Raw genomic sequence first — 15,280 nt, 5'->3', positions numbered from 1 at the left:
TAACAATAATTTTATCTAATTGTATGTAAATCCCACTGTTTTAGTAGTATAAGCTTCATCACAACAGCGTCCACCCTTCCTTAATAATACCTTACAGCCACTCTCAGGATGACAGAGCTGGGCATTTATGTGGAATCAATGACAGCTAGCAACAATAAGCAAAATAAATACAACTCTAAGACTTAGGCAGTCCAAATGTCCACTTCTTGTTTTAGACTGATCTACATACAAAATTTCCCTGAATTAATTCTGGTTGTATTAATAGTAGCTTTTTTAAAAATAATCTTTTTAAAAAATAGGTTTTAAATTTGAAATTGGACAACCTACCACAGGCATTGCTAAATTATTTTAAGATGCAATGGCTTTCAACTCTCACAGTTAAAAATGTGCACTTTTTCTATAGTCTGAAGTTGTCTGGCTTCAATTTCCATTACTGACCAAGAATTATTAACAGGAAAAAAAGAAGGGTTAAAAACTCCTTTGAAGATAAATTTTTAGTCTCAAAGTACTTTATACGGCTGAAAAACAAAGCTTATCAAGGATTATCATCCTGGAGAATTTAACCTCTTACCTGTCAAGAGCAATGGCTGGAAAACTAAGAATGGTCACTGAGCAGAAGACTTTGTGCAGAAACTTGGCAATTTTGCAGAAGAGCATCGTGTAGATCCACCAGCAGCAGTGTGGACTGGCACTAAGAACAATGTCAAAAGGCACGCAGACTAGGCTGGCACAAATACCCGAGCAGGCCAAATTCTTAATGAATCGGTTTGTTACGGATTTAAGTACTGATGTTCTGCAAGTTGACCACAGCACCATGACGTTACCTGTGGGCAGAGATAGGAACGATAGCAAAGCAAACAAACTCAGCCAAATGAAAAAGAAATCCATCCCTCCTCCTCCTTCCCCCCCCAAAACAAAAAAGAACAAAAAAAACACATAGTAATTTTAATAGACTTGGATGTTCTCACATAGTGCAAATAAAATGCACTTGTTTGGAGTTTACTAGGAGTTAGGCCAACACACTGCTCAGACTAACAAGTCTGAACAACTGCTAGCATCTCTGTACGCGAGGTAACTGGACACAATAGCACCTCAGCTGCCTTCTCCTGGATTTCAGTAATTAACTCCAAAAGCCTCTAATTCATTAACTGTGTAGGAAGCATATCCAAAACATGTTTTCGAATGTTTATGTTGACTCATGCATGAAATAAGACATTCTGAGTATCCAAATACAGATATCTGCTGAGTGTTCATTTTAATACTTACTGCTTTTTTTTTTTTTTTTTTTTTTTAAAGACAACAGACTGTAAGTAAACAAATATGAAGACATGGTATTAATCTGTATGTCTGTGTGGAAGTAGATCACAGCAATTTCATTTTCCTTCCACTGTCCAATGTAATGGCACACACAGACCTCTGGGAAGTCACATCCAAAAGAAATACGATTTTTTTTTCCAAGAGATTCTGTATATACATTACAATGTGCCACTAAACAAATAGGAAAAGAAAAAAAAAAAAAAAAAAAAAAAGGCTACACACAACTTCACTAAAGAACCCAGAGAATGCAATCTGCTCTCTTGGATAATCCAGCCCTACATATTTCTTTCAACTAGGAAATGAAGGATGGAGAGAAACCAGCATTAGCTAAAATACTTATTCTCATATCATTGTATCTTAGTCTATCTGGATCTCAGGGAGACATATCACAACTTAGAAACCAGTTTTCCACACTCCAAATGCACACTATATGGTCCTGTGGACCAAATGAGCTTTAAGCATATAAAAGGAGTCCCAGAGCCAGGGGTAGCTGGCACCAGAAATCAGGAACTTGTCTTCAGTGAGCTCAGCTCCCCAAGACAACACACACAGTGCTGCACTGCACACTGCAAGCAGGGTACCTTTTCTGCTTCTGCTCATGGGAGACATCCCTCACCCTCATCTGTGCAGACACTGGTAGGGATATTAAGAAGAGAGAAGGCAGCAAGCAGCACACAGCAGCTTCTGCCCTCATCCTCCTGGCACTGACCCCCCCCCCACCCCCTTCCCAGGCACATGGTGCACTGCAGCTGCAGTACCCAAGCAGAATAGTCTCTGCCAGTGCAGCTGAGCAGGCACACAGATAACCTGGCTGCAGCTCTCCACCCACACTGCACAAACATGGTTTAGTCTCATGCTTCAGCACTTACAAAGTAAATTTTTTAGTGCTGTCTTCAGACAGAGTCTCTAAAGACTCAGCAGCAGGAAACACAGATTTTCAGCACTAAAAGTGCTGAAAGTGGAACACAGTAGAAGAACGTGCAAGGCAACCACCATAAGTTAGAAACACTTATTTTTGAAGTTACATGTAAGGTTATGTATTTCTAAGCAAGTTGTTCAGTTGAAACTGAAAGCTGCCTAATGTTACAGCTAAACATTTCTCACACAAACATCATAAAAGCAACAAAACAAATGCACCAGCACAAAAACACTATTTGATAGGACAGCCCCTTTTACACTACTGCAGCTGGACAACACCTAGAGTTGAGCTTCCTACTGGCAAGAAAAGCCATTCTCACTGCAGGCTGTATCAACAGCTGCTTGTTGTTAACAATGTATATTATTGACAATGGAAGCTCCTCTGAGTTGAAACATAATTGATTAATGAGACGGACAGCTTCGCTAGTGTTTCAATTGGGTAAGCAATATACACCCTGAGAGAAAACATCTTACGCTACTAACTGAGATATGAAAAAGTAGCTGCAGCCTCCCACAAACAATGGCAATACCATTCTTTGGCTTGATTTTTCTCTTTAATCAACTAAAAATAAATAATAATGAAGATTTTATTTGCAGAGTACAGCTTTCCCGTGGTTGCCCACAAAACAAAAATGCCAACAAGAACATAATGGTCATGTGGTCAACATACATATTAAAAAGAGACAAACAAAAACAAGTACTGAGAAATAACAGACAAATTTAGCTTCTTGGTAAAGTGGTAAAATTTCAATAAAAGCGCACAGAATTAGCACTGAACTCTACCTCACAGACATGCTATTTAAATCTGCAGTATTTAAATGTCATTTGCAATTTTATTTTCCACATACTGTGTCATTCATCTTCTGCAAACTCCTTTTTGATATCTGACAAAATATTGAGTTATGTATTTACCACCTGATGTATTTTAAAGAATGAAATTCTCATCTGGTTTTGGCAGATGCTACAATAGATTCAAGAGGCAGTATTCAACCCATTTACTTAATGCTTCCCAAGTTGCTATGAGATATTAAGTCAGTCAAATCCCTGGCTTTCAACAAGTATCTCTAACTCTCCAGTTATTCAAGTATTTCTCACAGAGTAATAACATATTATTACAATAATATAATATAATAATAATAATATTATTACAACGCAGTAGGGAAGGTACTGTTTTCTCTCTTTTTTTTTTCCTTTCTTTTTTTTTAGGTTAGCATCTTCCATCAGTTGACCTGTATTGATTTTTATAACCTTATTTCCAAAGCAAGTTTCACCTTCATTAGGAATAAATGCAAAGTGGAAGGGGAAAAAAAACAAACAGAGGGCTTTTAAATAATTCTTCAGAAGCTGCTAAAGAAAACCCAAGACACACTTCAGGATCATAGAGAGAAGCTTAATTAAAGATTCTAGTTTTTCAACTGTTGAACTACTTTGACAAATTATGTCATAGCCACTTATACATCACAGAGCCACAAATCAATGAAATTGGCTCTGGTACTCACTTATCCTAGAAGGAAATGAAAAAATAAAGCACAAGATATAGTGCATCCAAGATGAGGAAGGGCTCTTCAGACAGAAAGAAATAGAGCTTGAAAAGGGGAAAAAAAGGATAAGCAGTGCTCGCTGGGGACAATGGAAATTAATGAGTGAACATCCCTCAAGGAAACAACTTCCTCCTCCCTTGCAGCTATGAGTAATTTGCAAATTCATAAGCCACTCCGACCTGATGAACCACATCAGTTTCTGTGTAGACTGACAGCCTTTTCTGCTACGGCTTTCAAAGTGTTTCCCATCATGCGTTTTCAAAGCCACCTACTCAAGAGAAAAAATTACACCAGAAACTTCATATAGAATCAAATATTAAGAAGCTTAAGAACAAAGCACACTCCATTTTGTTCCTCCTCACCTTTGAGAAGGCACTCCTTCCCATGGAAAAGGATAACAGCCTTCCAGGCAACAAGGTAATTCAACAAGTATTACAGCAATTGCGCTTGGAATCTTTTCCCATTATGTAGAGCCACTCTGTTCTTTCTGGACAAGTCATTCACTGCTGAACCCATGAAAGTCACCAATCTAACAATACCCTCCGTGGGCTACGACTACATTAAGCAGTTCTCACAGTGGACAAAACTGCCATTTCTTATCGGGGGCTCTTTTCTGAGGTGTTTCTGTTGAAAAACTGGCTCAGGGCTACATAATCTTGGATTCTAAACTCAAGAATACATGGGATTATATTGGTCAGCTGGGAAACACTGAGGGAATGTCTGGGTGAATAAGCAATTGGAAAATTTAGCATGTTGCTGTTTACTTGCAAGTCAATGCCAAATGGGACATGAGGAGCATTTATAAACCATCATGTGTGAGAAAGCATATCCCATATTGGTTGCAAAGAAAGAAGATAAAAAGTGTTTTTTTCATTCCCAAAGAAGTATGTTAGGTCTTTATAGCTTTATGGGCTACATCTACATTGAACTCCTACTACGTCTGGATGGCTAACAACCAGTACACAGGCTGAATGAGGAGGAGGGAAGCATACAGCTTCTCTGTGCCTTTGACAATATCTCCAGGTAAAGAGGAACAGGAAATAACTAACAGCAACCACTGCATGAGAAGCAGCTCTTTTCATTTTAGAAACTAACGTACGTATAGAACCTGACAAAGTCATTTTATTCTCTTGTATCATAAATATTAATAATTTCATGAAAACCTCTATATGCCAATTATACCATATTCAGATTGAAAGGGTGATTGTTTCTAGTTATCCCCTTCATTTTTTAACTGAGAAACACCACAACTAGGCAGCCATGTAATATACACAACTTCACATAAGTATGCTGAGAAAACAGATTGAGGAATAGTCTGACACACTCTGCTGCCCAGACAACACCCAGCCTTCATGGTGTTTTAAGTTCACCGTATTTACACGGAGTCATGTTCTTGGAGTATTAAACATTATTAGGGTGTGTGTTATTTGATTCAAAAGAGCAGAAAATTACTTTTTATCCCAGACTGTACCCTCTTCAGATTTCATGCCAGATACAAAGTGTTGATTTAGGCATCAACAGCTGAAATAGTTTTGCAGTAATAGCTCTTAGGCATAATTCATAAAAGGTAAGCGACTCTTAATAGTACCTTTAAAAAGCAGAAGGATGATCCCCATGGAAACCGGAGTTTGTAATCCAAAATAAATCAATTTGACATGCAGCCATCAAAAAAAAAAAAAAAAAAAAAGAAAGAAATATTGCTCTTTACCAAATCAGAGAGCCCAGTCCATTAGCTGGTATGAAAATCATCTCACGTAATTAACATTCATCAGCACATAACTAAACCAAAACAAAGTCCACAACCTAACAAAATCCTCCTTCTCATAGCTTGCTCTCCTCTGTGTGCCAATTTTCCCCTCCATCTACAGTGGGGTTCACGGGATCCACACATCCTTCCCACCACAGATCCTCCTGAAGACCCTACTCACATTCAATGCAACATCACAGGAAAGGAGCTGGCAGCACCCTTCATTAAAAAAAAGAAAAAAGAAGCCAGCAAGCAAGAAAAAAGGCTAGACACTGGGCTTCTGTCATTATAACCTTTCCTTAAAAACAACCTATTAAAAAACTCAGTTTCTACCCTCATGTTTGATGGGAAAAAATTTTCTTCTTAAAACACCAGGATAATTACAATATTAAATTTCAAAAATTTAATTTTCTGAGGTGTTTTGAGATAGGTGTTTTATGGAGTACTTTCTGCTAAAAGGTAATTCCCTGGAAACACTCCTGGCAATCCAAGATAAGCAGATATCAAATACCTTTCTTATGTCACATGTATATTGTTTGCATACTTGTCTCCACTGGAAACAGGGATGTATCAGAATACACGTTGGCATTCACAGCATGAAGAAGTGCATTATTTTATTGCAGAGAGGTCAAGGCTGGCACAGATGTCTGGAGATGATCTGGTCCAAATCCCCTAATCAAGCAAATCCAGATTCTTGTAATTCTTTATAGTTACCGCATACTTGTTTTAAAATATATATATATATATATATATATATATATATATATACACACACACACATAGGCTGATACAATTACCTTTATACATGGAGGGGAAAAAAAAAAAAAATCCACACACAAAGAATACTTCCTGAAAACACATCAAAACTTTTCTCACGTTAGCATCCTACACTTAAACACATGATATCAAGCTGTTTGTCCTGCTTTACATCTGAAGTATTGAGTTAAATGTATAACACAGATGTGTTCAAAAGTGCATATACTTCCTGCAAAATAGAACTGCCTAACAGTATAAAAACATTTTTCTGAATAACTGAAGTCCAGGAATCTCAAAAATCTTAAAATAAGTTTATGTTTCAACACCCACTAAAGTCTCTGAAAAAAATAACATAAAACCTTATTTGGCTGTTTGGCTCTGCTTTTTTTTTTTTTGCCACTGGCAGCAAATTACTTTTTAGATGTTGTACATTAAAGACCAAACAAAACCACATTTACTACAATTGCCTTTGTTTGTTGGCTCAACAATTCATAATGCAAACATTCTGGTCTTAACATGGTAACACAAAAGAAGTCTGCAAAAACGATGTCAGGACTGCTGGGAAAATGTAGAAAAGTTAAAATTTCTTGAGGTATGATTTCTAAACTGCTCTTACAGCAAACATTCGAAACTTCAAAGTGACTGAGGGAACTCATCATTAATACAAATGAATTTGTGACTTCCTAAAATCTTGTCTTGAGTATTTTATGGATTTACTATGTAATAGACAGATTCTAAAGGAACTACATTATGCTTAAGATCTTGGACACCCTCTACTTCTTTCAGATAAATATACCTAAGGGGAGATAATAAAGCGCTACTTTGGTAATTGCTCAGTTCCTCAAACCCACTGCCACTTTTTCCATCTCACATTTGTACTTCTGTCTCATTAATCAGACACAATTTCTAGGCAGGGAGCAATCGTTTTCTTCTTTTTAATAAACTACAATCCTTCAACAACTGCCATGATCATTTAAACCAATCAAGGAAGTAACCAAACCCACTCATTCTCCTGAAGTACACTTGACCTGACCAAACTCCCCACCCCTGTTTTAAAACAGGTGTCCTCAAAGAACCTGAAACTCTTTGAGCACCACAGAACAATTAAAGTTCAAAAAATATTGCTTCTGCAACCTCAGGACTTAGATTGTTCCCACATCAGGGAAATGTGACAAATGTGTAGCACTGCCTTTGAAACCTAAGCAAGGAAATTAAAAAACTGAAAGAGAACACCCAGATTTACTACTCTCATCATAACAAGAATATAAATCTTTTCAAGGTTATTAACTTTTTAAGTCATAGTGCCTAAGGGATTAACTTCTTTTTCATACTGCAAAAGTACAACCAAAATTTTTTTTAAAGCCAAGGACTTTGTATGTTGCCCACAGCAGACCCCGTGACACAGAGATTAATAATTTTTACCTACTCTGGATTCATTTCTTTCTAGTTAAGATAGAGGTAAAAATATTTTCTACCTAAAAGGAAATGATTCAGAAGAGGTAAAAACATTGGCCCCTGCATCATGAATACAGAATAAATAATTTGCAGAAGTAGTACTTGATCCACATGTCCTCTGGCAGCCTGGTATGACACCAAGCCTCTCTTCTGCACCTGGCTTTGTCCTAGCTGCCCTCAGAGAACCAATCCGATGACCTCACTGAAACAGCTTGCGTGCAGGGATGCAAGCGAAGCACTTAATTTTTCTAACAATCTGTTTTTCATCATCCTTGGTAGAAGAGGAAAAGCTTTTGTCCTTCTATTTTACGAAAAAACTCTGAAAAGGGCCATTTTGAACCTGCATGTCATGAAATAACTTCCCAGGTGAAGTGATGCCAAGTAACACAGCTGTTTATTTAGGCTTTGCCTGACTGCTGTGCTGAAACTTATTGTAAGCAGCAGCATTAACACAGGAAGAAGTGCATTTAGGATTTGTTTTTAAACCATCACCTTACCCCCAGGCAGCACTTGGTTTGCAGACAGCCTGTAGCCACTTCTGTTGGCAGCCATACTACAAAGGCTTTGCCACGTCTCTTCAGATGCTCCTTTATCTGACTTTGCTCTCACACATCTGCGATGCACGTACAGGGATGTTGGCACTATTAAGATGTGATCACTAACAGATGACTTTTCACAACAGATGCTCTCAGTTCTGCCTCAGCTACAGGGCAAGCTCCAGTCCCTATCACTATTTTCCAGAAGGGACATAACAAACCCTGTCCTATCCAAGAAGCCTGCTAACATTAGATCCAAAAGGATCTTGCTTGTGAAGCTCTGAGAAACTTAACGTCTTTCAGAGCTCTAGCACTTCACCTGTGCTGTAAGCTGCTGTAACATCCATAGCAGCAGGAATCACACCTTTCCAACTTCCTCCCCAGACCCTGCAACCTCAAACGCTGCACGACTTCTTCCTGCCCTCACATCTTTACAAAACATGACCAGACCAGAATGCAACAGATGAGGTCCAGCAGCATCCTACTTATGCTAAATAATTTTTCTGTACCCAATACTTCTCCAGCTTTTTACCCAAGACATTAAGACAAAACTGTAAAACAAATTAGTTTTTGTGTCATACTGTAGTATAGTGGCTATCTGAAATTCATACTTTCTAATAGAATACACATAACTGGATAATTTGGCTAAATTGCTGGTTGGTTGGTCTTCCTTGGCTTACTTATCATGGAAAAAAAAAAAGCACAAATATACACAATTTAAAATGAATGATACTTAACAGCAGAGCAAAATTTTAAAAGCCTGCAGTAATTACTGGTAGTTGGAAGCCGGACCTTACATTATCATTGATAATTGAGGCTATCTTGCACTCTAAAAAGGAAGAAAGATTCCCATATAATAGAACCAATTTCCGTACTCCTAGGTAGCTGAAATTATAGTTTGTAGCTGAAAGACACCTTAGTAATGGCTATTTAATGGAGTAGAAATTATTTTGTCCTACCACACAGTCTTGTGGTTTTTTTTTTTTTACAACCAGGAAAGATCTGAGGTCATTTCTGCACCAGTTTGACTATACTTGCCACTCTCTGAAGTTAACAGAAGCAGAATTGTATTCTTCATACAGCTCAGCCATGCAGCCATTCATCAGGTCAGCAGCTGGACATATTTGCTCCTGATTCTTTATATACAGATGCTGTCAGACAAGTTAATATACAAGGTCTGCATTAATGTTATATTCAGAAACATGCACTTCTTCCTTTCCCCTCCATGGGTGATTGCAATTAGTAGCTGTCTCTGCTTTCCCCAGTTCTGTGAGGGGACTCAGTAGAAAGAAGATGGGAGATAAAGGAAAAGCTGAGGACTCCAACACACATTTCACAGAATCACAGAATCACAGAATCACCCGGGTTGGAAGGGACCTCAAGGATCATGTAGTTCCAACCCCCCTGCCTAGCAGGGCCACCAAACATACACATTTAGATCAGGTTGCCCAGGACCCCGTCCAACCTGGCCTTGAACACGTCCAAGGACGGGGCATCCACAACCTCCCTGGGCAGCCCGTTCCAGGGCCTAACCACTCTCCTCGTAAAGAACTTCCCCCTAACATCCAACCTAAATCTTCCCTCCTTCAACTTGGATCCATTTCCCCTAGTCCTGCTATTGTCAGCCCTTATGAAGAGTTTACTCCCCTCCTGGGTGTAGGTTCCCTTCAGGTATTGATAGGCTGCAATGAGGTCGCCCCGCAGCCTTCTCTTCTCCAGGCTGAACAAGCCCAACTCCCTCAGCCTGTCCTCATAGGGGAGGTGCTCTAGCCCCCTGATCATCTTAGTCGCCCTCCTCTGAACCCTTTCCAAAATCTCCATGTCTTTCTTGTACTGAGGGCTCCACACCTGGACACAGTACTCCAGATGGGGCCTCACAAGAGCCGAGTAGAGAGGGACAATCACTTCCCTGTCCCTGCTGACCACCCCTCTCCTGATGGAGCCCAGGATCCCATTTGCCTTTCGAGCTGCCAGAGCGCACTGCTGGCTCATGTTGAGTCTCTCGTCCATCAGGACCCCCAGGTCCTTCTCTGCCGAGCTGCTCTCAAGGACCACTCCTCCCAGCTTGTACGGGTGCCTGGGGTTCTTCCGGCCCAAATGCAAAACCTTGCACTTTGCCGTGTTGAACCTCATTAGGTTCACCCGAGCCCAGCTTTCCAGCCTGTCGAGGTCCCTCTGAATGGCATCCCTTCCTTCCACCGTATCAACCGCACCACTCAGCTTGGTGTCGTCAGCAAACTTGCTGAGGGTGCACTCAATTCCCTCATCGATGTCATTGATAAAGATGTTAAAGAGCACCGGTCCCAAGACAGACCCTTGGGGGACACCACTTGTTACCGGCCTCCACCTGGACATAGAGCCATTGACCATCACCCTCTGTCTGCGGCCTTTCAACCAATTGCTTATCCATCGGGTCGTCCACCCATCAAATCCACTTCCCTCCAATTTGGAGATGAGGATGTGGTGGGGGACCATGTCAAAGGCCTTGCTCAGGTCCAGGAAAATGACATCGGTCGCCTTCCCTTCGTCCACCAATGCCGTCACTCCATCATAGAAGGCCACAAGATTAGTTAGGCATGACCTTCCTTTGGTGAAGCCGTGCTGGCTGTCTCGGATCACATGCTCATTCTTTATGTGATCGAGCATGTTGTCCAGGAGGATCTGTTCCATGATTTTCCCAGGCACGGAGGTGAGACTCACCGGCCTGTAGTTCCCCGGGTCCTCCCTGCTCCCCTTCTTGTATATGGGAGCGACGTGACCCTTCCTCCAGTCGTCCGGGACCTCACCTGACAGCCACGACTTCTCAAATATGATGGAGAGCGGCTCGGCAACCACCTCAGCCAGCTCCTTCAGGACCCTGGGATGCACGCCATCCGGCCCCATAGACTTATATTCATTCAGTCTAAGGAGGCACTGTCGGACTTGCTCTGCCCTTACAGTGGGGAGGGATTTACCTCCTTGGTCCCCACATAGAGGTTTGGGGATGCAGGGCTCAGGGACGTGAAAAAGACTAGAATCCTGGCCACCAGTGAAGACTGAGGTGAAGAATTCATTCAGCACCTCAGCTTTTTCTTCATCTGTTGAAGCCAGTTCTCCTTTTAAATTTACCAAAGTAGGTACACCCGTTTTGGCCTGTCTCTTCTGGCCAATGTACCTGTAGAAGGTTTTCTTATTGTTTTTCACATCCCTTGCCAAGTTCAGTTCTGCCTGCGCCTTGGCTTCCCTGATCCCACGTCTGCAAGTCCGGACAGCATCCCTGTACTCTTCCCAGGTGACACAGCCTTGTTTCCAGAGCTTGTACACCCCTTTCTTCGCCCTCAGTTCTCTCAGCAGGTCCTTGCTGAGCCATGCCGGTTTCCTACCTCGCCTGCCCACTTTCTTATTCAGAGGAATGGAGACCTCTTGTGCTTCCAGGAGGGCATCCTTGAAGAGCAGCCAGCTCTCCTCAACATCTTTGTCTTTGAGGGCGGCGCGCCAGGGGATCTTGGCCAGCAATCCATTGAGTAGCTTGAAGTCTGCTCTTCTAAAGTTCAGCGTCCTGATCCTGCTCTTTGCCAGGCCCACATCGCTTGAGATCACAAACTCAACCAAGGCGTGGTCGCTGGAGCCCAGGCAGCCTCCAACTTTGACACCTTTGATGATCTCCTCAGCGTTTGTGAGCAGCAGGTCCAGCAACGCTTCACCTCTGGTCGGTCTGTCCAATACCTGAACCAGAAAGCTATCGTCAATGGATTCCAAGAGCTTTCTGGAGCTCTTGCAGCTCGCCGTGTGGTTTTCCCAGCAGATGTCCGGATGGTTGAAGTCCCCCACCAGGACAAGAGCCCGTGAGCCAGACATCTCACGCATCTGGAGCAAGAAAGCCTCGTCAACAGCCTCCCCCTGATCAGGTGGCCTGTAGTATACCCCTAACACCAGCTGACCTGTATTAGTCCCATCTCTAATCCTAACCCACAGGCTCTCAACCTGTTCCTGACTGTTTCTCGTAGGGAGCTCCTCACAGTTTATCCAATCTCTGACATAGAGAGCAACTCCCCCACCCCTCCTACCTCGCCTATCTCTCCTAAAGAGTCTATAGCCATCGATCGCAGTATCCCAATTGTGGGAGTCATCCCACCATGTTTCTGTGATAGCAACAAGGTCATAACTTTCCGAGTGCATCACAGTTTCCAGTTCCTCCTGCTTGTTACTCAGGCTGCGTGCATTGGTATAAAGGCACTTCAGCCGGGCTATCCGTCTCACCACCTTTATAAGGGATCTAGGATCCCCTAGAACAGCAGCATCCCCAGCATCCCCCTGCCCTACTCCTTCCCTGTGCACTCTGCCGTCATTGCTCATGGAGTTTGGTACAAGCCCTCGAATGACCCGTTCACCCCCAGTAGCCCCTATTTTGTCCCCTTCCCCCTTCGTTCCTAGTTTAAAGACCTGTCAATGAGTCCCGCTAATTCTTCAGCTAATATCCTCTTACCCCTCAGGGACAGGCTGCATGCATCAGCAGCCATCATGCCAGGTGCAGTGTAAATTGCCCCATGGTCAAAAAAGCCGAAATTCTTGTGTCTGCACCAGCTTTTTAGCCATCTATTTAAGAGTTGGGTGTTTTGGATCCTCCCTGTACCTTTCCCTGACACCACGGGCATAGAAGAAAAGACCACCTGCACCCCAGCACCTTCAAGCATTCGCCCCATTCCCCTGAAGTCTTTCTTGATAGACCTCAGGCTTTCCTTATCAACTTCCTCGCCGCCAGCCTGAATTATTAAAAGTGGGTAATAATCTGAAGGCCGAATCAACTCGGGAATTTTCTTTGAAATGTCTCTGACCCGAGCCCCAGGAAGGCAGCACACCTCTCTGCGGGTAGGGTCAGGCCGGCATATAGGGCCTTCTGTTCCTTGCAGAAGGGAGTCACCTATGACAATCACCCTTCTGTCCTTACGGGTAGAAGCAGTCTTGAGGCTTGTGGGCGACCGCTTCGCCTGAGGAATTTCTGAAAGACTAAGTTACATTTCTGAAAGACTAAGTTACAAACAGGAGAAAATCAGTATGACCCTAAATCAAACACTACCAAAAAATTCCCTTGGACCTCCTCTGTCTGACTACCACAGCAAGGCAATGCACTGAAGAAATACCAATCTAGAGAGACCTTGGCCTTCCTAAGGAAAGAGATGTTCCCAGAGAATAGCTTGGGAAAGGTAAGGTGCTTCACTGTGAAGATTATTGATGTTTCTGGTGCGACCAAAAGCAAGAGGTTGCATTTTAGGTTTTGTTTTCCTAAAAACTTATGAAGTCCTGAAATAAAATTTATGATTTTGTTGATCAAAGGTTTTACTTACAAAAATAATTCTCATTGGGACTCTCTCCACAATGACTCCTCATTTTTCTATATTCCCCCAATCGCAACAGAACTTTGCTATAAGATACATGTAGCAACTGCTCTCCAGTCAGCCTTCTTTCAAAGAATTCTCTTTTCTTTGCTCAAAATCATCCCAGTAGAGACATTAGGAACATTCTATGCCATGTACTGTTTGGTCCAGAAAATCATTGAACTTAATGACAAAGCTCATAAGAAAAACAACATGCTAGTCACTGTATCATTGTCCTGCTTTCTAAATACTCAACTCACCCATCATTAGAAAACAAAGTATGTATTATTTATGTTCCAGCAAATGTCTTTCGTAATTCTTTGTCTCACCTTTTTCTTTTTTTTAAATAAGGTTATAATTTCACTACTTCCTTTTTGCTTTGCAACAACAACAACAAAAAAAAAAAAAAAAAAAAAAAAAAAAAGCACCTTCAAAATGATTGGGAATGCTTACAGGATGCATTTGTGTAATTGCTCCTCTTTTGTACTGAATCAGCCACTGTCAGCTCACAAAAATGTTTCAGATTTCTGTTTCTACCACACGGAAACAAACAAAACGAGCATAAAAACAATTCAGCAATTTCTCTTGACTTCTGTAGACAGGTAGCAACAGAAATATACGACAAAAATCAACAATAATTTCAGATCTTCTGCGAAGGAACAAAAAAGTGTCCACTTACAGATGAAACCATTTCAGTAACAGCAACATGATTAGTTATAATAACTTAAATAGGGAACACACACAGATTTTGTACTGTTCCAAGTAAATTGGAAGACAAAATGAAGTTGGCCCATTTCAGTTGTCCCTGGACAACTGCTACTGCAAATCTGAAAGGTCTTCTAAGAGCACAGAGAAAAAGCCCTTTTTAATTTATCCGCAGATGTTTAACATACTTCAAGTGGTGACTTACATACAAGAAAAATGTGTGGATCCTTTCCTGAGCCATACAGTAGGAGAGATTTGAGACATCTGCAGCAGAAACACTCATCAGTCTGAATGGAAAATGGGTAAAATAAAATAACTGTGAGTGTGAAAGTAGCTGCAACAATTCCCAAAATGATGAAATGAAGGAGGGGAAGCCACCTAGTCCAGGAATTACAGGAGCTAAAGCAACCAGGCTGAGGCAGAGGACACTCCTGTAAAAACTGCTGACTTCTAAGAAGTTTAAAAGACTTATGCAAACAATTGTTGTTCTCCTGGCAGCAGACAAGTAATCCCTAATACTTGAAGATGCATGTGAAGAACAAAACTTTGAGAGTAAGGATGAAAATCACTGTGGTTTAAAATATGAAATTATCCCAGGCATCCATACAGACTGGATGAGCAGTCCTTGAGAGCAGCCCTGCAGAGAAGGACCTGGGGGTCTTGATAGATGAAAAGCTTAACATGAGCCAGCAGTGTGCCCTTGTGGCTCAGAAGGCAAATGGTATCCTGGGCTCCATCAGAATAGGGATGGCCAGCAAGGACAGGGAGGTGATTGTCCCTCTCTACTCTACCCTTGTGAGGCCCCATCTGGAGAACTGTATCCAGGTCCGGAGCCCCCAGTACAAGAAAGACAGGGAGCTGTTGGAAAGGGTCCAGAGGAGAGGCACAGAAATGATCAGGGGGCTGGAGCACCTCCCCTACAGAGACAGGCTGAGGGAGCTGGGCTTGTTC

At 41.7% G+C, this 15,280-nt stretch overlaps 1 protein-coding gene across 1 annotated transcript in view; it reads right to left on the bottom strand.

The window, feature by feature from the left end:
• The window catches only part of GPR176 (G protein-coupled receptor 176), a gene marked incomplete at both ends in the record, with an annotated part of 34,129 nt that overhangs the window by 1,514 nt on the left and 17,335 nt on the right, over window positions 1–15,280 (bottom strand). Inside the window, one exon of the mRNA XM_079537452.1 lies at window positions 572–824. Within this exon, the coding sequence (XP_079393578.1) occupies window positions 572–824 (253 nt within the window). The remainder of the gene's footprint in view (window positions 1–571; window positions 825–15,280) is intronic.

Source organism: Tetrao urogallus (assembly GCF_951394365.1).
Source record: "Tetrao urogallus genome assembly, chromosome: 6".
Classification (NCBI taxonomy): domain Eukaryota; kingdom Metazoa; phylum Chordata; class Aves; order Galliformes; family Phasianidae; genus Tetrao; species Tetrao urogallus.
This window is presented reverse-complemented; position numbering and strand designations above follow the sequence as displayed.